Below are 24,157 nucleotides of genomic sequence, written 5' to 3' on the forward strand. Positions count from 1 at the left end.
CGAATGTGGGGGAAAAAGTCACGGATAAAAAGACACAGGAAAAAGTCATAAGAAAACAATTCACAGGAAATAAAGTCACAATATACAATTTGCATACAAAATGTAAGGTAATGGTCAGTTAATTTTACATGCCAGAAAATGGCCATATATTTTTAAGAAAAGTCACAATTCTGTTATGGGCTGTTATGATAGACTGGCGCTTTTGTGTGCTAAACCTTTTCGAAGTGCCGGGCTAGTATACATCACGGTCCACTCAGTTGATGAATTTATGTTCTCATGATCAGCTACAATGAAATGTCTACCCTGTCCTGTAAACTACAATATATATTTATTTTAGTTTTTGTTTCAATACTTATCATTTTCCAAACAGATTTCTGTAAACGCAAAGGCAGTAAGTCTTATTGAACCCTTCCCATCATGTGACCAAAAACCGAAGTATATGTTATTAAAAACACTCCATTGCATCAATCTAGTAATAACACACATAATAATCGAAGACAGTCAAACGTTTTTATAGCCATTTTTAGGTTTGGGAATTCTTTGGTTTTCAATTCTACCATGATATTTGGTTTTCAACTCGCGATGTGCTGTTTCAGCCATAGAAACCCAAAACCCGAAATACATGTTATGGAAGCAGCTTTAATGCATCACATTATTGATATTCTACATAAAAAAGTAAAATAGATATATATTTATAGCAAAATTTAGGTATCTTTATTTTACTTAAATGAGTTTTTTTACACAAATTGGTGTAATATTTAAAGCAGAGGACAATATTTCAAAATATGTGGACGAAATACACTGCAGCCGAGATAACTATGACCGAAGTGACTATGGCCGAGGTAGTAGTATGGCCGAAACGACATGTATCGCTTTATTTCTACCCACCGCATTTTGAAATTGCTCCATTCCTCTGCAATCATTTGCCCCTTGAAATTTTGCTAAGAAATCTTTCGAAGTCTATTGGATGTTTTTTTCACATAAGAAATGAATATCCTTATATTCGTGACACCAAAACAACAAACTTATGTATAACCGTAAGACTTTCACTGAGCTATGAATTTTCCTGTCTCTTCTGGTGTAATAATTATCCAATTTATTTTAGGTACTATATGAAGGTTTGGTCGAGAAACAAAAATTGACAATACATATGCATTGTTAACTACATGTATGCTATGAAAATGGCAAGATGTACTCTCTGAGCAGTAGTGTTAATCATTGATTTTTTTTTATATTCTCAGTATATTATTTTCTTATACTGTAATAGTGATACATTGTACTCTGATCATGTATCAACTCCAACTTTTGACAAACTCAAAAGATAATCTTTGTTGTGTATGTCTGTTTTCCATGGCTTGCCTTTGTTTGTGCCTGGATTACATTCTTTTGATTTCCACCTGGTCCATGCTCCCAGTTTTTAGTGGAGTCCGAGTTGCTAATTTACTTTTGTTACTTTGTATGCTTTAAGACTTGTGTTCATTGAGTAGAAAGCTATTGTTTTTAATTTAAAAAAGTAAGACTATTAATGAACCCCAAATCAAAATAGAATAAACATAATTGAAAGGATTTTATATTAATCTAAATCAGTAGTGGGAAGATTTTTCTCTCATATGCAGGGGGCTTATGTGTACATGTACATGTGACATTTAACATGTTTGATATTTAACCTTTGACTTAGCCAGAGTTGCACATGCAAATTATTAGGGTTAACAGAAATGCTGTACAATTTTATACTTTTTTCAGCTACATTTGTAAGATCTTTAAGTATCTAAAGATGTTTTCAACCAGTACTCAGATGAAATACTGGACATTTACTGGAGAAACGCAGATTACACAAATAAAGAAAGATGCAAACCAAAAATATATACATAAACATTGTGGAAGAGAAAATCTTGATGTAAGTTTTATAACTGGAGTAGTACACATGTACTTTATGTCATTGTGGATGGGAATTTTAAGAAGTCATTCTTTCTTTACATTCTCAAATGAAGACAAAACAGATCTTTCTTAGCCCAGTTTTAGAGTACAGTGAAACTTCTCCAAACCCACCACCACTGGGACAAGAGGAAATGGCAGGTTTATAGCTGTGGCCAGTTTTGTTTGAAATAGCAATGCATTCCAAGAGTTGTTTCCATTAATGTGTTCAATAACCTACACCTTGTCAGTTTGTTGGTCGAGACATGTTTAAAACTTTGAACCTTTTATAACATTTCAATGCTTGCATCATTTGTAAATGATTCAATTTTACAAACGGTACTGCTGACAAAATAATGTTCACAGTTTTTAAAGAGTGTGTATTAAAGATCAAAGGGCTGTTAATGGTAATTAATCATTTGTATTGTTTTTGTAAATTACCTATCAACAAAGTCTAATTTCACCCTCTATTGTTTTGGCTGGGTACAGGTGACATTAATTGACAGTTTAAAGATTGTACTATTAAATGACCCAGATTGCCCGATGTGTGTACACACCAATGAACACCCAACCATTGACAAAATGTGATGTCTAGATTAAATATGTTGTTCAAACTACTGTCTCCTTCAATTATTATCTGTCCACTGCTGAAATGCAAACAAGTGAGTGAATGAATTGTTAATTACGTAATCATTTACCGTTTTGTTGACACATTTATTGCAGGTGAACAATAACCGGATGGCGGGAATTTAGATCTTGTTTTTCCTTTGAATATGTAACTTAAACTGTGAAAAATAGGCGATGTACGGTTTTAGGGGGTGGTCAGTCTATTGAAGACAAAACACACAGGTTATAAGGTATATCAGCCGGGACTTTTGAAAACAGCTGGTTTGAAGGGAAGACTGGTTTTCTTAGGGTCCGGTATGGAGAAATTTCACTGTATCAGCTTACAGTAGAAGGTTCTCTAGTACATCATACCTGTTAACCTTCCCACATGAGGGGTTGACTCCCACAAAATCAATGACAAATTTAGAATATCCCACATGAAGTTGTAAGGGTTTGTGGGAGGTTTTTGATTGACTTTATCTTCTGTAATTAATTTTTTTCACCTAAAATTTGCTCTTACAACTTCCCACATGAAACTGACAATAGGAGAGAATCTCCCACAGAAACTATTCCAAAGGTTTACAGGTATGATTCAGTGCCTGCCTGACACTGTACTAGTGAATTGTTTCAGGTGCATTGTGCTCTGCTGTTACATTTGCTGCCCAACATGCTGTCTTGTTACAAATGTTAATTCTCCTTCAGATGATAAGTAATGAGAATTTTGACTTTTCAGGATGAGACTAGAGACAAAAAATATTTGACTTTTCCTGAAGAGAAGATACTATGTAGACATTTTGAGCATGTGTTACGAGAGTTCTGTAATGTATTCCAGCCACCAATGCCAAAGTATGTTATGGTAAGTTGACAGAGTAATCAAGGGAACCAAGGTTCTAGCAGAAATCAAAAGAATGTAATCCAGAGACAAGGACCAGACATGGAAAACCAACACAACATAAAATAACCATAATAATAAATACAAAGTAACAAAAATACAGAAGTTGGAAGACCACAGTTAACAACTCGAAACTTCAAATCTTTTAAGACATGGTGTAGAGAAAATATCTATTTAGTTACAATAAAATATTTCCCATTAGAAAATAACAAGATGGTACATAAGTATAGCTCTGCCTGTAAATTATATGAAGGGTGTTTTGTCACCGACTTGAAAATTAATCTAAGAAGCCCAAATTTGTTTTAGTACATCCTTTAGATTATTCTTGCAATGTTCGGTTTCCTTTGAAACACTGTACATTATCAAATAATTTTTCACTAGTTATAGTGTAAAACTGATGTATAAAATTTGTTTTTACTGACTTTTTCTAGTAGATTCTAACTTAAGTTTAACTTTAAGGCTCTTATTAAATCCAAATTTCACTGACTCTTTTATTGTTGAAAACCTTGTCGTTTTGGCCCTCTGAAGGATTTTCAATCATGTAGAAGATTTGCATAAAGTACTTCTTCTTTGCTTTGCATGGTTCTTATGTTGAACTGTACTTAAAATGTGTATTATACTTCTGTAGAAATCAAACAATAAACAAGTAAAGGTGCTCATTAGAACTGTGATAAATTTTGAGAGAAAACATTTGAAATCTCCTGTACAATTTATCACTTAAAAGGGGGGATTTAGAAGTTAAGAAAAGTGGAGGGTTCATTTGTATAAATTTTAAAAGGAGGGTCACCAGGTTATCTTGTGCTCATTTTTGACTTTATTGTTAAAACCTCCCTCCTTTGAATACTAGTTTTATTTCTTTACAGGGTACTGCCTTATGTTATTTCAAGAGATTTTTTGTCAAACATTCTGTCATGGATTATCATCCAAAGGATATAATGTAAGTGGTCTTGTGTTAGTGTTTTTTGCCTTGAGTGTAGGAAGTTGTGGGTTCAATCCCTGGCGGAGTCATACCATAGACATTAGAAATGGTATTCACTGCTTCTCCATGTGAAATATAGTAGATATGGTGATGACTAGTGAGTCGGGATAATGTGTCCAGTTTGGGTTTAGGCCATCATAAAAAAATTCTTAAAATTTTCTGAATTAGGTGCATGTGCATGAATTTTGTTTATTATTTTTTATTGATTTAAGCGAGAAATGCAGTCAATTTGAAAGAAATTTACCCTATGATGGGAAAAAAATCAAAATAAAATTTTTTGGTGAGAGTGAAAATTTTGTCTTTGGCTGTTAAAATCTTGAACAATCAATCAACAATCAATCAGTCTATCAACCATTCAAGTAAACTACATGTTAAAATATTACCGGTATATTTTGACAGTCTTAAAAATGAAACACAAAAAGTAGAAATAAGGAAAAGAAATACACTAAGTATTTAATAAAAATGTGATGGAGGATAAATTTGGGACTGATTGGAGTCCAGTTGTATTGTGAAAAGTAAAACATCAAACTGTGCTATTTAACATTTTGGAAGAAAAAATCTTCTATTTCAGGCTTACATGTGTATATTTGGCCAGTAAAGTAGAGGAGTTTAATGTTTCCATCACACAGTTTGTTGGGAATTTGAAAGGAGATCGGGAGAAGTTTACAAACACAGTGTTAAGTTTTGAACTGTTGTTAATGAAGAAACTACATTATCACCTGACAGTACATAATCCCTACAGACCATTGGAAGGTTTAATTATAGATGTAAAAGTAAGTTGATAATAATTACGTTTGATTTGAAGAGAGTATGAATTTAGCAAACTTTTATGAGCATTTCGATAGGTGTTTCTAGACATGCAGAGGACACTTATCCTACTGGTGCACCTGGTTCATGCTCCAAATTTTTAGTGGAGTCCAAGTTGCTCATTTACTTTTGTTACTTTATATGTATTATTTTGGTTATTTTATGTTCTTTGTTGTGTATGTCTGTTTTCCATATCTGGTCTTTGTCCCTGGATTACATTCTTTTGTTTTCTGCTAGAATCTTGGTTCCCTTGGTTACTCTTTCTAATACATTTTTCTCTTTGCTTCTGTTGTTATAGCTACATCTTGGACAGTTAGATATTTATGATACTACACCATGGACAATGTGATACCAATTACTGATATGAAATATTTGTCCTTGTGATTGTGCTTCATTTTCTAACCAAAAATAAATTGGTTTATTTAGCAATTGCTGTGTTATTTTATAGACTGAAAAATTAAAATCTGACTTCAATTTTATTTCAGACTAGATGTAAATCATTAGAGAATAGTCGAGTTGATAGACTGAGGAAAGGAGCAGAAGACTTCTTAGACAAGTCTTTATCTACAAATGCCAGCCTTATATTTGCTCCATCTCAGATTGCTTTAGCAGCCATATTGGCAAGTGCAGAGGGGGATAAAGTCAGCTTGGAAAGGTTTGTTTAAATGAAGTCAGTAAAATTGTATATTCTTTGATTATTTTATAATTTGATTTGTAACAAGCATTCTGATTGGTTGGTTCTCGTTAAGCAAACCAGGTTATTTTGTATCACCTTGTTTCATACTGTGACATCATTAATGTAGATTTGTCTGTAGTCCAGATTTCAAATAAAGTTATATGTTTGATTTTGAATCAATTCTAAATGCTTGTTATGTACTGACTATCAGAGAGAAAATTATAAATAATGTTTCTAATTTTTTAACAGTCTGTATAAAATCATCTGGTTAAGGTTAGTTTACACTATTTATGCTTCATTTTGTATAGCCTATTTAAAAACTAGCTGTAGCGGGAAAAAACTTCCAATTCACATTTAAGTAACTGTATAATTAGGAAAAAAATATACATGTACTTCAAATAATTTATAAAATCTGTTTAAAAATAACATCATACATATCTTACTAAACTGTAACATTTCAATGTGAATGATGGTCAAACAGAGTTTTGGAAGAAATACAGCAACTCAAACGAATACATGTACAAAGAATTAGTATTTTAACAAAAACTATTATAGCTTCTTTGGATTGAACTTTGAACTTACAACTTGTAGCAAAATGATTGTTTATATAATGAAATACAGCATTTACTGTGTGTGGTGTAACATCACATTGTTTTGCTATTTTATATTTGAATTAAAAATCAAAGTAAAACATTTCTATGTTACAGTTACCTCACTGATGTACTGTTAGCAGGAGCTGCAACAGATGAAATCAAGAAAACAGTTTATCAACTTAAACGTAAGAATTTGTTCGTTGTATGTCAATCATTGTTAGGAACTAATTATGGTGAAAGGCCTGACCCTGAGTATGGGAGTTAGTACACTTGATCCCTGGCCAAGTCCCACCAAATACATGTACTTATTTTATATTTTATGTTGCTTCTGTACATATCTTAGCAATCTGTAGAATGTATCTCAGTAGTGTGACATGCCTATCTCAGGTGGTACCAGGTACTGTAGAATACATCAGAGTAGGATGACATGCCTATCTCAGGTGGTACCAGGTACTGTAGAATACATCAGAGTAGGGTGACATGCCTATCTCAGGTGGTACCAGGTACTGTAGAATACATCAGAGTAGGATGACATGCCTATCTCAGGTGGTACCAGGTACTGTAGAATACATCAGAGTAGGATGACATGCCTATCTCAGGTGGTACCAGGTACTGTAGAATACATCAGAGTAGGGTGACATGCCTATCTCAGGCCTTTCATTAAGAGGTGGTACCAGGTACTGTATAATTCATCTGTGTAGGGTGACATGCATATCTCAGGTAGTACCAGGTACTGTAGAATACATCAGAGTAGGATGACATGCCTATCTCAGGTGGTACCAGGTACTGTAGAATACATCAGAGTAGGGTGACATGCCTATCTCAGGCCTTTCATTAAGAGGTGGTACCAGGTACTGTATAATTCATCTGTGTAGGGTGACATGCCTATCTCAGGTGGTACCAGGTACTGTATAATGCATCCGAGTAGGATGACATGCCTATCTCAGGTGGTACCAGGTACTGTATAATGCATCTGAGTAGGGTGACATGCCTATCTCAGGCCTTTCATTAAAAGGTGGTACCAGGTACTGTATAATTCATCTGTGTAGGGTGACATGCCTATCTCAGGTTGTACCAGGTACTGTATAATGCATCTGAGTAGGGTGACATGCCTATCTCAGGCCTTTCATTATGAGGTGGTACCAGGTACTTTTACCTGTCTTAGCTGCTGAATGGTACCTTCTGAATTTTAAAATTTGATACATTTTTATAAAAGAAATTGATGAAAAATACCTCTTACAAAACCAAAAGGTACCTGCATTGCAAAAAAAATAATGATACCCCTGCCTTTCTGTGAGCTGTTGCTTCTGTGAGGTAGCACAATGAAAAAAAAACATATCAGACTACAGGTAGTACAAAGTTAGGTTGAGATATTTGTTGTAGTTTTCTATAGGTGATTAATTTAATTGTGGTTCCTTCTAAAAGTCATTTGGATGATGATTTTATAACCTATTTGAATTTTTAATACTTTGTAGCTTAGATACATTCAATAGTACATGTACCTCTTGATAACATTTGCAGTGTTTACATAGAAATGCTGTATATTATGAAATAATTAGGGTCCCACCACAAAAAGGGACAGTCACCTTATAGTGATCACTTTGTCCCTCAGTCCATCTGTTACAAACATATGTCAGGGCTGTAACTTTTTTTGTGTTTTTGATGTAGGCTTTTTTGCATGTAGGTAGATCACCTGAAGACAAGGTGAATAGTGGTATATGACCTTGAACATTGACTTCCCAATTAAAACTAATGATTTTTGTGTCTTGACTGTAATGAGTTTTGGGTGATTAATTTAATTTGTTTAGCATGGCTGATGTACAGGATTTTTACCTCAGTGGTGTCTGCAGAGATGGATTCCATCTCAGTGAAATCTAGTTTTGATTAATTACAGTGTTAAATTAATTACAAATGTTTGAGGAAAAATTTCATGTACTTTCTCATTGTAAAATGCAATTACCATAAAATTTAGATATAAATATTTACAAACCCAACTTTTACAGAGACTTGAAAACATGGCTTTAAAGCAATTAATTTGATTCTAATTCCAGGGATACGATATATGGTTAGTACTCAGGAACCAGTCCAGAAGGAACAAGTAGGTCAGATACAGAGGAAACTAGAGCAATGTCGGAACCAGGAGAATAATCCTGAGAGTGATGTGTAAGTCTAAGTCTTGATTTATGTATTAGCGAAAGTCCATAGTAATAGTAATGTGTAACGGTAAGTCAAAGTCCATAGTAATAGTGATGTGTACCAGTAAGTCAAAGTCCATGGTAAAAGTGATGTGTACCGGTAAGTCAAAGTCCATGGTAAAAGTGATGTGTATCGGTAAGTCAAAGTCCATAGTAAAAGTGATGTGTATTGGTAAGTCAAAGTCCATAGTATTAGTGATGTGTAAGTCAAAGTCATAATGTAGTACATGTAGTGATGTGTAAGTCTAAGTCCATAGTAATAGTGATGTGTAAGTCAAAGTCCATAGTAAAAAGTGATGTGTATCGGTAAGTCAAAGTCCATAGTATTAGTGATGTGTAAGTCAAAGTCATAATGTAGTATTGATGTGTAAGTCAAAGTCCATAGTAAAAGTGGTGTTTAAGTCAAAGTCATAAGATAGTAGTGATGTGTAAGGAATCGTACATGGGTGATTTATGGGTGGAAAGATAAAATATTTTTATTTTTTAATATGATGTGGATAATGCTGCAGAGTATGTGCCATAGGGTTTTAAAAAGAACTATCTTCTAGTTTATATAAATTTTATAATTTGCACTGTCATTTCCATTTACAGAGAGATAACTCTAATTTTGCATACTTATTCTATGATAACTTTCACCCCATATATCTCTATAATTATTGTCCATCAATAAAATACTAAAATCTAACTTGCATAAAAATAAAAAATGTTTGACCTCTTCATGAATAGATCACATGACTTACAAAGCTACACATCACCTGGAGAAATATCCAAATATTGACAAATAAAAAACTATCAAGAACACAAGTTTTCTTACGATGTGAAATTTTTGAGACAGTATACTTCTTGAAATTTTCATTTTGATACATCTCACATCAGTTTTATTATTTTTCTTACCCTCTGTGTGTGTGTATGGTGTGAAGTTTAGAAATGTTTTTGGTGGTCATAAGGACAAAAATTATAACATAAATTGTTTCAACTGTGATATTCAATAATCAACTGTTTGCAAAGAAAGAGTTGGTTTTATCTCTTTTATAGACTGTTAGTGTAGTTAATGCATGTTTATAGCAAGTAAAATATAGAATTAATCTTTGATAGAATGATCATTACCTGATAAACTGCCATAGGTAGTTAATTGGACAACTGAAAAAGAGATTTAAACTTCCTATCAAACATAGATTCCATTTCCTTTGGAAAAAATAGAAAGTTTAGATCTCTTTGTGAATTGTCTAATTAACTGGCTAAGACAGTTCATTAGGTAATGAACATTTAATCAAAAATGGACCAAACTTTTTACTCTGAGGATGATTGTTTTACATACTGTAACTTTTTTTTAGGTACAAAAGGAAGGTGCAGGAAATGCTTGATGATGAGGATGAAATACAAACTCAAAAGAGACTTAAAATTTCAGAGGTAAATAAAAATAATGCCTTCATATATGTAAAATGAATAACCAGTTTCCATGCAGTAAAGTGTATAATTCAAAATAATATTTTATGAATCTGTAATGTACAATGCAATGTACCTGCATTGTAGGACTTCTGTTGAGCAGGTCTTGACCAAAATGGGTTTTCAATACATTATTGAAGAGTACAGTGTTCTTTTTTGCAGACTTATTAAATTAAAATAGATTATTATGTAGATATCAGTGTTTTATCGAATGTTCCTAGTGTAATAAATTTCGATAATTCACACTGTGAAATAAATTCGGTAATTTCACTCTTGCACTTTCTCCCGCCAAAATGTCACAACTTGGATATCAATCTGCCAAGCACAGAATTTAAAATTCATGCTGAAAATATCAATAAAGTATGAAGAAAATCTATATAATAAATAGGATAATCAATTGGTTATCGTGAATAAACAAAATATAATCACTCGTGCCAAGAACGCTTGAGGATTAAATCGTGCCCGGAACAAGTTACACACACTCGGTAAATCTAGGCGTTCTTAGGCACTTGTGATAATATTTTGGTTATTCAGTCTTTCCCATTAATTATCCTATTATTCATTTTCTGATAATAAAATGTATTCATTCTTTTGAATATTGACAACTGTAAAGTATATGCTCTAAAAACACTAGTACTGTAGAAAGTTATTGTCTAGGTATCAACTTTTGTGTGGTTTTCTGAAGGTGGTTTTGTTTGTGGTTTTTTTTTTTTTTTTTTTTTTAAATTTGTGGAATCTGTTAGCTCAATACAGTTTTTAATAGTATTTCAATCCATAAAGAAAAGCCAACAAACAAAAAAAACACAAAAATTAGCACTCCACAAAAATTGTTCTACTATAGTATATTTACCAAACAACTTCGATCATCATTTCAGGAGGAAAGAAAACAAGAACAAGAGTTGGTGATTGGGATGATATGAAGGCATTTACTTAGTAACAGACTGACAGACATGTACTGGTACTTGGTATCTGTGCTCAGTAGAGCTGGTTTTGCAGGATAAAGAATAGCTGACATTGAAAACTTAAGGCATGGAAAAGTTTTACCAAGTAAAACTGCAGATGTTATAAATTTTGAAGTTAATTGTATTCTACTATTGATCTGTTGTAAAATGTTATTAAGGTATTAAAAGAAAAACTGAAAACATGTCTTCTTTTTCTTAGGTTACTCTTTTATAGCCCAGTTATTCAGGTCATTCGGTGATGTTAATTGTAAATCATTCAAAATAAACAAGAAACAATATTAAACAGGTAGCTGTCTAAAATGAGGTAAATTTCACACAAATGTGCACTCAATTTATCCAGTGGATAACTCTTATCAAGCTGATAAATCTAGTGAACAACTGGCAGCTGGAACATAGGACTAAATTAATGAGAATTTTTAGATGCAGGAATTATTTTAACTTTTGATTTCAAATCATTGTTGATCTTTTTTATCAAAAGCAAAATAATAGAGAGTCTGATATTCCTAGATATCACATTACATGTTATGGATCATCTGTTTCAGTCTCTATAGCCTTTGTCTGCTTTATCAGGGCCAGATCAAGACAGTTTGAAAAGGAGGGGTGCCGGCCAATGTTCCTCAGAAAAAGGGGGTGTACAAGGACATAATTTGTATTTTTTTAATCAATTTTACACTTGAAAATGAAAAAAATTCCAATGAAGGAAAGGGTGGCCACCCCCTGCTCCCCCTGTGGATCTGCCACTGTATAGGGTCTATTAAAGACTGTTTTTTTTCATAAGGGAAAATATTAAAATTTATGTTTCAGGCTAGGGGTTAAACAATTTTTGCACAAACTCATTTTATTTGAATTTCTCTGTTTGCATGTCTATTTTTATACATAAAGTTTTGCCTAATATATTATTACAGAACACTTCTGTTTTATTGCATTTTATTACCAGTGTTATTGTTTGTTATTCAAAGTTAAAAAGATGTATTCTGTAATTGATTAGAATATTTGCTGATGGGTGAGAAAAACATTTTGAAAATTAACGAAAAGGAACGAATGAGAATAGGGGCGATTTGTACAATATCACGATTAAAATAGGGCGTTTCATTTCCCGGCTCGTTATACCCTCTCGACTAAAATTAAAACGTTTGTGCTATGTTGTTCAATATTGAATTGCGTTGAATATATACACAATAGTCAAATCATAATTATTTAGACAACTACAATCTTCTGTTAGCTCATTAAATTTTCTGTATCTGGTGTTGAATGCAGCTTAGATATCTCATAACAGGAACACTTAAAGTACATGTCTTGTACATTTGAAAGCTGAACTTTTTTCACGGCATACTACTCACTAACTCAGGACATTACTATACATACAATTGTACATGAAGTTGCATAAATGGATTGTCAATTTAGTAAGATGGGAAGACGGAAAAGAAAAATGTCTAATACATCCCCAGAGCATCAACTAGATCCAACATCTAAACAAAAAGTTCAGAATATATTTGAGAAAAAGTTCACCTACAAGCCTAATTGTGATTGGAAATTAACATCTGAATTACATAACATGATAGACAAATGGAACATAGATGACCTGATGAAGTTAAAACTAGACCTCAACTCTTTAAAAGACAGATTGAGTGATAAGGATATTGTACGATGGCACAAACATACAACATATATGAACATAGCTGGTGATGTTATAAATGAATTACGTCAGTATATTAGACCAGAACTTTGTACGCAGGCTTGGTGTAAATTCTATGAGATTGTCTCCACCTTTGACCTTGTAAATTTAAAAGGTGATTCCTTCAACTCTGTACATCTGTGTGAGGCCCCTGGAGCTTTTATCACCTGTCTTAATCACTTCTTGGTTTCTTCAGGTAATATTTCGTATCAAATGACTGACTTGAGTTTTGTAATGGAACTAATATTTGTTTTTTATTGGAGTTAAAATCAAATTTTGCAAGAGTGGCAAGAATTATAATAATGATTAAGGGAAATAAAGATCATAAAATAACCAAAATAATACTATAAAGTAACAATAGTAAATGAGCAAGTCTAAATATACTAAAAACTGGAAGCATTGACCAAGTGCACTGGTAGGGGAAGCGTCCTCTGCTTTTCTAGAAACACCTGCCAAGTTGCTCATTAAATGTCAAGTCCTGGGTAGATGAAAGAGGAAAGGAAAACTAGGACACATTGAAGTGAACAATTAAAATTCATTACAGAAAGTAATGTTTGAAAAATGATATTTGCTGCCCTTAATGAAATAAATTCTGCATTCCAATTTAAAAAAAAGTTGCTGCTTTTTTACCCTTCAATAAATTTAAGATATTTGCTGTATGTAAAAGAAAAGTTAAACTATTCAAATTAATTTTCGCTGAAAAAGTAGCAGGTACAGGTACATGTACAATGTACATGTATATGCTGGCACTATCAATAGTCAGCAAAATGTGGGTACATGTAAGCAATTATAATTACAGTTGAAGTACTTCAAGTTAAATTGGTACGACATGCAGCAACAACAAAGTTTAAAATTAATGTTGGCCCACTAGCTACATGCACCAAAATTCTGAAGTAAGCTTCTTAAACTAAATATTTTATATTGTATTAACTAATTTTGGTTCCAAGAACTCAAGATCAAGGCAACCCTGGTAAACCATCAGTAAAAACCCATACATGCTATGATTTATTCCAGGATATGCAGGGGAATGGAAATGGCTAGGATCAACCCTGAACCCATACTACGAAGGAAACAGTCCAAATGAAATGATTGATGATGATAGATTTGTCAGTGGTAGCTATGGCAATTGGGATTTTGGTGTAGACAATACTGGTAATCTTATGTCATGGCCGAATGTAGAGCAGCTGAGGAGAAAAGCAGCAGAAATGGGACCAGTTCATTTGGTAAATGGGAAATTATTTTATAGATGTGTTTATCATGCATGGTCAGCATTTTTCCCAAATGTATGCCAATTGGCTTAATGTCCCTATGGCTTTCTTAATGAACCATGTCATAGTACCCCTAATGCATTCTTAATCAAATTTGATTTCAGATAGCACTATGCATTAAGTCAAAGTATGGAAAAGCAACATCTGACTGGGTAGAAAATAATGATTTGTTTACATATAAATACATTGTTTAGACCACGTAATATTGATGTACAAGAACTTAACATGTGCCATTATATATGAACTATACCAGATGGAGAAATGATCAAAATCTCCTTGTTTGTGGTCACTTCTCCCATTTGTCTTTGACAGGGGGACGTTTTTGTAATACACAATGTACAAGACATTGACAAAAATGTCAATATTATTATTTTTCAAACAGAATATGCTAAAACTTCTTGTCATTGATGTCTAGATTAGGCCTTGCCATATATATAAACATGATATATCTTCTGTTTGTACATAATGTCTACCCCGTTAAACATTTTTGTAGACATTTCTTGACTATTAATTGGTACATGACACTTGTTAAAGAATTTTGGCTGCCCTTGACATGGAATTATTCATCTTAAGTTAAACATTTCACCATAAAATTTTTTTTCCTCTGATGTTTGGTTTATGTTTCAGGTAACTGCTGATGGTAGTATAGATTGCCAGGATAAACCAGCTGAGCAAGAAGGGGTTGTCTCAAAGCTGCATTATTGTGAAGCTTTAAGTAGTGTTTTGATACTATCCCCAGGAGGAAATTTGGTGCTGAAGAAGTTTACTATGTTTGAATGTGACACCATTTGTTTGATGTATTTGTTAAATTGTTTGTTTAAAAAGGTAATTATATTTTGATAAAAAGATCGAAAATTTCTAGAACAAAAGATTTTTTTTTATTTTGGTCTCATTAAATATTAAAGATTGGATTGGTTTATAATTTGTATGGTTTTCTAATCAGCAATAAACTTGACTAATTAAGTCTAGAAAATAAATGTTGTGCTTTGACTTTGCAAGTTACAGTCTGAAGTTATTTATGTGAAATAACACAGTATGGAAATGTTGATTTAAAGCTTGTATTTGTAACTTTAGATGAAACATTATTGACAAGACTATATATTAAAAAATGCTTTATATTCTAATTTCTATATCATACTTGTCCATGTGAGACTTTTAGGAGTTGTCAAGATTTTTTGCCACCCTAGTGCTCTCTGGGACCTCAGTAATCCAGGTAAAACATTTTTATTTTGAAATGTTTGTGTGTGATATGAAAATATTAAAGCATTTCAGTTTTGTTCTTATACAACAGGTGAATGTGTTCAAGCCAGCTACCAGTAAAAGTGGTAATTCTGAGGTTTACTGGGTATGTCTAGACTTTATAGGACTGGAGGACAATGTTCAACAGTTTGAACACTTATGTCAGTTATACTGTAGTAAGTTCTTCATTATGGACCTACATTTATTTTGTTTAGTTCATGTTCATTTAAAAATTAGGCATCTAAGCAATTATAATATAGGTACATGACCATGTAAAAATTAGGCTATTGGTGAGACATCCAAGAAATCATGATATAGGTACATGACAATGTAAAAATCAGGCTATTGGTGAGACATCTAAGCAATTATAATATAGGTACATGACCATGTAAAAATCAGGCTATTGGTGAGACATCTAAGCAATTATAATATAGGTACATGACCATGTAAAAATCAGAAAGATACAGTCAAAATTTTTTAGAATCACTTCATTGCTGATGTACATTTGATTCACATGGAAAACAATCTTAGTTTGAGTTACAACGCTTATAAAGAGAGAGATAACTTTTTGTTCTGTATATAGGATATGAAATTTTTCGGATTTTTTTTGCAATGCATTTCGACAGATCTTTAATTGTCCCCCACCGCAACATGGAAGGGGTTTAGAAATACAATGTAGTGTGTGTGTGTCCATCTGTTCATTGAAACATTGTGAACACAACTCCTCGGAGATTGCGGAATGGATTTTGTTCAAATTTTGTAGGATTTTTATTCACCGTATGTAGTTGATCACATTTAACTGCCTTTTTGATATGGCCAATTTTACGGGAGTTATGGGACTTAGTTGATTTTTTACATGGTTTACTATAGGAACACCTTTGTGGAAGCAACTTCTCAGAGATCCCATAATAGATTTTGTTCAAACTTTGTTGAGTTGTTAGTAACCATATACAGTTGATCATATATATTTCACAGCAGATATAATTCTGCAAATTTTACGGGAATTTTGGGACTTAATTGTTTTTTTACATGTTACACTATGATAGGGACACTTTGTTTGAGGCAGCTCCTCTGAGTCTGTGAATTAAATTTGGTTTTGAACCTGAGGGATTGTTTGTCACCATATGTAGTTGATCATATTCAACTGTCATTTTAATTCAGTAAATTTTATGGGAGTTGTGGGGTGTAGTTGATTTTTTTTGCATGTTACACCATAGGAAAATTTTTTTAACTCCTGAGAGACCAATAAACAGATTTTGTTCAAAGTTTGTGGATTGTTAGTCTCCATTTATTGTTGATCATAATGCATCACCAATTTTACAGGAGTTATGGGACTTTGTTGAATTTGTACATACTGCACCATAGGAATACTTTGTGGATGCAACTCCTCGGAAACTGCTCTATAGATTTTTTTAATGTTGTATGATTGTTGTTCACAATATGTAGTTGACCATGTTGCGCCGCCATTTTTGATTCGGCAAATTTACAGGAGTAATGAGAGTTGGTTGAATATGTACATTGTACACTATTAGGACAGGTTGTGGGCCAAACTCCTTGAAATTCACTTGACAGATTGTGTTCAAATTTTGTAGAATTGTAAGTCACTGTATGTAGTTGATCATATTGTGCCACCATTTTGATTCGACAAATTTTACAGAAGTTATGGGACTTTGTTGAATTTAAAGTAAATACTTTAAAGTAAATATCACCCATAGTAGACTTTTACAAAAATAGCCTCAAATACTATTACCATAAATTATTTCAATGGAGAGTAATGACCAGTGAATAGATGTTTGCTTAGCATAATAATTTTTTTCATTTGAATTTTTTTTCACAAGAAAAGTTCACTTTCTTATAATTTATAGATTATAGCAACTCTTCAAACCAAACTGGATGCTTGTTTGCCAAAAATGAGATCCCAATAAGTTTTCTGGAGCAGCATGTTCAGTGCTGTCGTGACTTCACATTACGTCAAGAGGAGACAATTCAGAGGAATTTGGATCTTTATGATAATCTTTCTGAAGACAATCGTGAGCTGATTGACGCTATGAGGGATTTTTGCACCGAACTGTTTATGAGTAAATATAATGTACGAAGCATTCCTGGATATACAAAAATTACTCAAGTTCAGGTAGGTTTAAATGATACAAAAATTATGTAAAGTACAAAACTATTGTGATGTTTATAATATTGCAAGTACAATACTTTATACATTAAATTGGTTTAAACTTGAATTTGTTGAAATAAAAAATCATATTTTGGTCAGCATTATTAGTTTTCCTATCCTGTAGACTTTTGGCAAGGGGGACTTTTATGTTTGCACTCTGTTCACCTGTCAGTGACTCCATCAGTCTGGCAAATCAGTTTTACACACTTTTTTTTCTTCATGCTTGTATGTATACAATTGTTATTTGGTACATTGCTTAACCATGACAAATTACAGTTCAAGTTAGAATTGTGTTGTTTTTTTTTTGTTTTTTGTTTTTGCTGAGTTATTGCCCTTGAACTTAGTTTACCACATTTTTCTCATTATCAAATTATGCATGGGGTTTGCAAGGGTTCTCTTTAACATAAATCTCTTCTGGTTGGGGACTTTGTATTGCTATGCAATACTCTCAGAATGATTGTTTTGATAACAAAATAAAAAAAAAATCATTGCCTTTTTTAATTTACATTTCTTACACTTACTGTTAATTAAGAAATGTTCACGTATTTATTTTTGCCATTCCAGTAGTTCGAGAAGAATTGTCTATTTAACTTCTATATTTTCTTATTTTACACCTCAAAGATGGCAAAAAAGATAAAATTAGCATATTAGCAACCTTTTCTAGCTTAATTTTTCTGCATTTTCAGAGAGTACAAAAAAGACCTTCCAGCAACCACAAATACAAAGAGGCCAAGAGAAATGAGGGAACATATAATGACAGGGTTAAAACTCATGCATTACCATGGGAACAAAAAGTGCTCCATTACAAAATGTATGATGTTGATCATAGTTTAGTTCAGTGGTTTGAGGTATTTATTTTAACTTAGTTTTTGGGTTTTTGGGTATTTCAAAATACCTTATGTCACCGGTTCATCACTGGAACTTCCCTACTATTTCTGAACACTACACATAGATGTAGTCCAAATGTAATTCTTTTTATATCATTTAATACCTCATTCCTCATTTATAACCGGTAAATTTGTTTCTTATTCTACCAAATAATATTCTATTATTTTTAAACCTGTTTATGTAGATTATTTGGAAAAAGGATTATTTTTTAAAATTATATATTCCTGTTTGTAGACTGTAAACCCTTTGAGAGAAGAAGACGTAGTATATCTACCATGTGCTACAGGAATGCCTATAGGATGTATTAAGAGCTCAAGGTTTTGTGAAGAATATTATGTACATCAGGTCCAGGAAGTCTTAGCCAATTGGAAGGTTAATATTTTAGAAAACATATTGAACAAAAAGCTGGTTATTGATTTTGTATATTTTTGAGAGTAGGAGTTGTACAAAACTGGGCAACTCATCTTGGTAATAATTTCCTTAAAATGGTGGAAGTCTTGTAAGTTGTTGGTACCAGATTTACATTGAGTTTCATTTATTGAACCATGAAGAGTGTTTCAGTACTTTTATTGATTCTTTGGGATCAGCTGGTGTTCATGTCAAACAGATATGTATGTACAACTACAAGCATCAGTCACATATTGTCATATTGTAAATGAATTGTTTTTCCAGGATTTATAATTTTTTTTTGGAATTTTTTATGGTAGACATTGAAGCATGAAAACAAAATCCATAAATAAAATTTCTCGTCTTATCTTTTCCAAAATTTTGAACATTTTAAAAGATTAATACATGTATGACAGAATTTTAAAAAAAAATCAACACAATAGTTATTATGTTAGCAGTATACCTTGTCTCAGCATAGTTTTGAACTACATGTATACTAGAGTTGAGATGTAATATTTATAATCTTTGCAAATGGAGTTCGGGGAAGGGTAAAGTAAGCAAGGATTCTATATGTTCTGAAGTTTTTTCGAAGAGGAGTTCCTTCTATATAGTTCAGTAATATTTAATAAAATTGTATATGCAGCCTAGGCCTGGCTTTAGGTGGTATAAGTAGATGAGTTTGAAACTAGATCATTTTTGCTAGATGCTTTGAAGGGTAGATAACCCAACCTGAAATTTTGCATATTGCAGGTAGGGATATCACTCATAGTATAAACTATTTATTTAAATTAATTTAATTTAATTAATTTATCCTTTACAGGGATAAGAAAATAACAACCATGCTCAACTTACTCTTTTTATGATACCTGACGTTTGAATTAAATTTCTTATACCATAAAAAATGTAGGTGTGCTTATTGAATGTGCGTGTATTGACAAATGAACAGGCACATTAACTGAAGAATAAAAAAAAAAAAAAACTTAGCAAAGATGCAAAGTCTATAAGTTTCACTTTTACTAGTTATTAAGTAAAGTGAAACTTCTTCAAACCGAACCCTAAAAAAATCTGGTCTTCCTTTCAAACTGGCCATTTTCAAAGGTCCCAGCTGATATACCCTAAAACCTGTGTGTTTTGCCTTCAATAAACAGGCCACCCCATAAAACATAATTCGAGTAAACACAACATCTCAATTGCGGCTGACTGGTTGTGGTTCACCTGTAATAAATGTGTCAACAAAACAGTAAATGATTACCTAACTAATAATTCATTCTCTGACCAGTTTGCATTTTATCAGTGAACGATGATAACTGAAGTGGACAGTTGTTTAAACAACAAATTTATTCCAGACATCACATTTTGTCACTGGTTGGGTGTTAATTTAGTGGGTACACACATCAGGCAAGCAGGGTCATCTAATAGTGCAATCTTTTAATTGTCAATTGATGTGATCTGTATCCAAGCTAAAACTATAAAGAGGTGAAATAATTAAACTTTGTTGACAGGTAGTTAACTAAAGCAGAATAAATGATTTATTACCATCAATAGCCCTTTGAATACACATTCTTTCTAAACCATGAACATTATTTTATTGGCAGTACCGTTCATAAAATCAAACCATTTACAAATGATGCAAGCTTCGAAATGTAATAAAAAGGCCCAAAGTTTTGAATTAGCATTAAACATATCTCGGCCAACAAACTGACAATGTGTGTTGTTCTAAAACATATTAAGGGAGACAACTCTTAGAATGCCATTTCCTCTAGTCCCCGTGGTTGCTGGTTTGGAGATGCTTCACTTTTTCTTTTTTATTTTTGCATTATCCAAGTTTCTTTACCTCATAATCTCCAGAAATAACTATCAAAGTGTTTTTAAAGTTTGCCTTTTCAAGATATTGATGATAGGTCGAAATTTAGTTGAAATTCACTTTGGAAAAATGGCCAGAAAATTTGTCCACACTTTTACCCTATTGAAGCAGTAAAAAAACATCTACATCATAGATGCTTCATGATAAATTTAAATAGCTTTTCAGTTGTTTTCTAGGTGTATTGAATGTATTTGAGGGAAAAAAGATTAAATTGAGAAATTGATTCTTACAACAAATGGTTCTTAAATAAGATGAAAAAAAATTGTCACTATATATATGTTTAAGGATGAATAGATATTTCATCGATTATTATATTTTAGAAAAACCCTCATGTTACAGACAAGCTTGAGATGTCCTCTGTGATCTCAGCTCTAGAAATTTTGTTTGACCTGTCAATATATGATTTTCCATGTCATGTGAATATCTTATCTTCAAAAGAAACTGATATGAAGGAAATAGAGCAGCTGGAGTTTGTTAATAAGGTAGTTAAAGAAATTTATATAAGTTCAGTGAAATCTCCTTTCACTGACAACACTCTGACTTAGAGTTGTGTTTCTCATGCTTCAAGCTAAATATAAAGTTTATATAATAGTTCTATGATAACTTAAATTGTTTTATTTGAATATAATAAATGGTTTTGATATTTTGCAATGCTCCTCATTTTCCTCTAAATCCTAAGACTCATCTATAATTCTATACACTGTTTACATTCCTATAATTCTATACACTGTTTACATCCCTATACTACCACTGTCTTTATTATAATACTTCGGCTCCATTGATTGTTTTAAAACTTTGAATATTGTAATATCTTTAATTTGTTTTATTTTCTAGGTGACGTGCATTAATGATTTTAGCACAATTGAAGACAGTACAAACTTGATATTAGTTCTACCAGATATTTATCAAGGTAGAGATGAAGCTGATGTAATGACAAAGCGGAACTTGGTTGAATCTCTTGTCAATATGTTGAAGGTTTGCACTTTACTTATCAATTTACTGTGAATTAATTATAATTTTCATAGCTTTGGCTGAGGACAATAGAAAAAATGTAACTTCTCCCCAAGAGTAACATTTCCATTACCAGTGGCATAGCTGCAATGTATTCCAATAAGCCAAGGCTTCTATGTGCTTGCAATAGAAACCAACCATAATAAACCCCTCTCCCTTTTTTTTGGCCCTGGCTATGCCAATGATTACAATGTCACATTATGTCTGACAATGTATAATCAATAACCAGAAATACATTAATTTGACAAAACTAAACAAAAGTAATAATTGGTATTGTCCCAAGGTCAACATGTATGGGTTTTAATCTTCTCTGATCAATTACATAAGTTGAATGGCTTGTTGGAACTGTCAGCCAATTTAGGCTCTTCATATTTATATTAAGTTAAAGTTTCACACTACTATTGAAGACTAAAATAAAAAAATCATAAATATTTAACAAAACAGAATATCTTGACTTGCTTCTCTGTGAGAACTTAAAAGTGTAAATTTAAAATGGTCTTTCTTTTGAAGGTACTGCCAAAAAATGTCATAGTGGTATTACAGATATCAACAGCCCTTACAAGGTTTACTGCTGGTCTGGTTTATATTTTAACCACCTGTTTTGAGAAGGTATACATATGTTATTGTGTTAATATGCTTCCAAAACTCTTTTTTTATCATTTACGATGTGAATAAAATTTTTCAATAATATTTGTCTCGTGTTTTTACTATAATGAGAGTATAAGGCTTTTTCTTTTATTTGTAGGTAGGGTTTCTGCCTCAACCTGGTCGAGAAAGTCTCCAACAGACATTGATTTGTTATAAATATACTGGACTTCCTCACTTCCTGTTGGAACACTGCTGCCATCTTCTGGAAAGAACAAACAACAGTTCCTCTGACAATGTAATACTTGAGTCTGTACCTGTTTTAACATTAGCTAATGGTAAGATTTTACTACATTGACTAAATTGGTTAACTTCAATGATTAGCCTTTACCTAATATACTGTCTTTGGTTGTTTAACTGGAGATTTATACTTTCATATATACATAGATTAAGATTCCTTCAGAATAATAAAAAGTTGAAATCTATTTATCAGTTCTCTAGTTAACTACGTAGTGCGTCAGTTAATGGTCATTCAACCAAATGAAAACTATCTTTAACCCAAAAAGCTAACTATTTAAGACCCAATAAATTAAAATAACCATTAGTTTCCCTTTAGTTGTTAAAACTACTGATTGTAACCTGCTGATACATATATTGTTGGTAAATATTTTACAAATAGGAAAGGTATATCAATTCATAGAATTTTGTTTTTCTTTCAGATTATGCATTCGTTGACTTTTTGACATCAAGTAACGAGACCTTGATAAAGTCATTTATAACAAGCGTTGTTACTCAATTAAGACAAAACTTGCCAAACCAGACATGACAAGGAGTTCATTACACCTTCCTAGTTATAGAGCTAAAATATCCTGAAGAGGCATGCAAAAAAATAGTGGCAGTCCTCCTCTACCGGTTACTGTGTTGCTTGTTCTAGAAGAGATGCTTTGATGTGGGAAAGAGTCAAGATATCAATATAGACAAAGCTATTAGCCTTGTTCTTTTAGATCAATGTGAAAAAATATTTATTATTTTTCTAGAGGAAAAAAATACTAAGTATATTAAAATGAGAGGTTTGCAGAAATTCTCTTTCTCATACTTTATTCCTTTTTAACATGATACTATTTATAAAAATGGTGTGCGAGTGTCTTCTAGTTTATCCTCATTGTGGTGATGCTTTGTCACTCGTACATTTGTCATAAATGGAATTTACCAAACAAACTACACAATGTAAAATTAAAATTGGACTTACTGAAATATAAATACTCTTTTCTACTTTCTGTTTCTACTTTGTTTCAATGAAACTTTCACAACCATGAAAGCTGAAATCGGAGTCGCTGAACAGAAATGTCTTCTGAACAAAGATCCTACATTCATTGATTGAATGGAGCAATAAGTAGGCTTACTTCTACATAGGTTGCCTTGCTATAAAGATTACTACCTTGTTGCTTGGTGTACATACCTGTCAATCCTCCTATATTATGGGGAGACTCCCACAAAATCAGTGAAAAATTTAAAATCTTCCCCATAAAAGTTTAAGATATGTTGGTGGTTTTTAGTTAAAATTACTATATATTTCTGTGAAAAATACTAAATAATTGAATTTTTAGATAAGAAAATGCTTTTAACCTAAACAATTGCCGCATTAGAAGGTGTCAGTAGGGGAGAATGTTCCATATGTTAACAGGCATGAAATGACCTAAATATACCTATAGAAGTTTTACTGCACATTTCATTGTGAGTTCGTATTCAAATTGCTAGAGAAAAAAATTGTTTGTGATCAAATGAGCTTTTTCTTTTCTCTCCAAATTTCTTCTTAAAATGTTATTAATTGGAAGAATTTCTTGTTGATATTATATTAGAATATAACGGTTATATAAAACAAATACATATTTTTAAATAGGGCTTAGTCTTTTGATTTATTGTCAGATAATGTAAAATAGCTATACTGTACAGAACAAGAGAAAGATTCTTTATAAAACATATTGAGATATTGTTTTCAGTTT

The 24,157-nt window shown here is 32.2% G+C and overlaps 2 protein-coding genes across 3 annotated transcripts; both read left to right on the forward strand.

Annotated features, from left to right (window-relative positions):
- The first annotated feature begins 890 nt into the window (after positions 1-890).
- On the forward strand, positions 891-11,250 carry LOC148612987 (cyclin-H-like). Of its 2 annotated transcripts, none has more exons than XM_088594935.1 (10): positions 891-1,105; positions 1,744-1,897; positions 3,254-3,376; positions 4,276-4,349; positions 4,963-5,164; positions 5,684-5,853; positions 6,582-6,652; positions 8,519-8,630; positions 9,997-10,072; positions 10,984-11,250. In XM_088594935.1, exons 2-10 carry the CDS (start codon positions 1,775-1,777, stop codon positions 11,026-11,028), a joined length of 996 nt encoding a protein of 331 aa, XP_088451061.1. In that variant the 5' UTR covers positions 891-1,105; positions 1,744-1,774; the 3' UTR covers positions 11,029-11,250. The 2 variants fall into 2 exon arrangements, with proteins under 2 accessions (XP_088451061.1, XP_088451060.1); XM_088594934.1 differs by having other exon boundaries at positions 897-1,037.
- Positions 11,251-12,145: 895 nt separating this feature from the next.
- Positions 12,146-24,147, forward strand: LOC148612988 (cap-specific mRNA (nucleoside-2'-O-)-methyltransferase 2-like). Its single transcript, XM_088594936.1, has 12 exons — positions 12,146-12,941; positions 13,760-13,968; positions 14,641-14,838; positions 15,305-15,428; positions 17,118-17,383; positions 18,106-18,267; positions 18,542-18,679; positions 20,879-21,040; positions 21,393-21,533; positions 22,080-22,178; positions 22,315-22,492; positions 22,874-24,147. The coding sequence occupies exons 1-12, from the start codon at positions 12,458-12,460 to the stop codon at positions 22,978-22,980; spliced, it is 2,268 nt and encodes a 755-aa protein (XP_088451062.1). The 5' UTR covers positions 12,146-12,457; the 3' UTR covers positions 22,981-24,147.
- Positions 24,148-24,157: the final 10 nt, after the last annotated feature.

The sequence above is a fragment of the Perna viridis genome, chromosome 7, assembly GCF_037379345.1.
Source record: "Perna viridis isolate PV_CMFRI_1.1 ecotype Kerala chromosome 7, ASM3737934v1, whole genome shotgun sequence".
Lineage (NCBI taxonomy): Eukaryota > Metazoa > Mollusca > Bivalvia > Mytilida > Mytilidae > Perna > Perna viridis.

What these genes read in the sequence shown, in the direction of transcription:
- LOC148612987 (XM_088594935.1), top strand. Translation starts at nt 1,775, where the DNA reads ATGTTTTCAACCAGTACTCAGATGAAATACTGGACATTTACTGGAGAA. An exon ending in GTTTAATTATAGATGTAAAA is followed by an intron (nt 5,165 to 5,683) that starts GTAAGTTGATAA and finishes ATTTTATTTCAG; the next exon opens with ACTAGATGTAAATCATTAGA. An exon ending in AACAGTTTATCAACTTAAAC is followed by an intron (nt 6,653 to 8,518) that starts GTAAGAATTTGT and finishes TTCTAATTCCAG; the next exon opens with GGATACGATATATGGTTAGT.
- LOC148612988 (XM_088594936.1), top strand. Translation starts at nt 12,458, where the DNA reads ATGGATTGTCAATTTAGTAAGATGGGAAGACGGAAAAGAAAAATGTCT. An exon ending in AAATGGGACCAGTTCATTTG is followed by an intron (nt 13,969 to 14,640) that starts GTAAATGGGAAA and finishes TTTATGTTTCAG; the next exon opens with GTAACTGCTGATGGTAGTAT. An exon ending in GTTTAGTTCAGTGGTTTGAG is followed by an intron (nt 18,268 to 18,541) that starts GTATTTATTTTA and finishes TCCTGTTTGTAG; the next exon opens with ACTGTAAACCCTTTGAGAGA.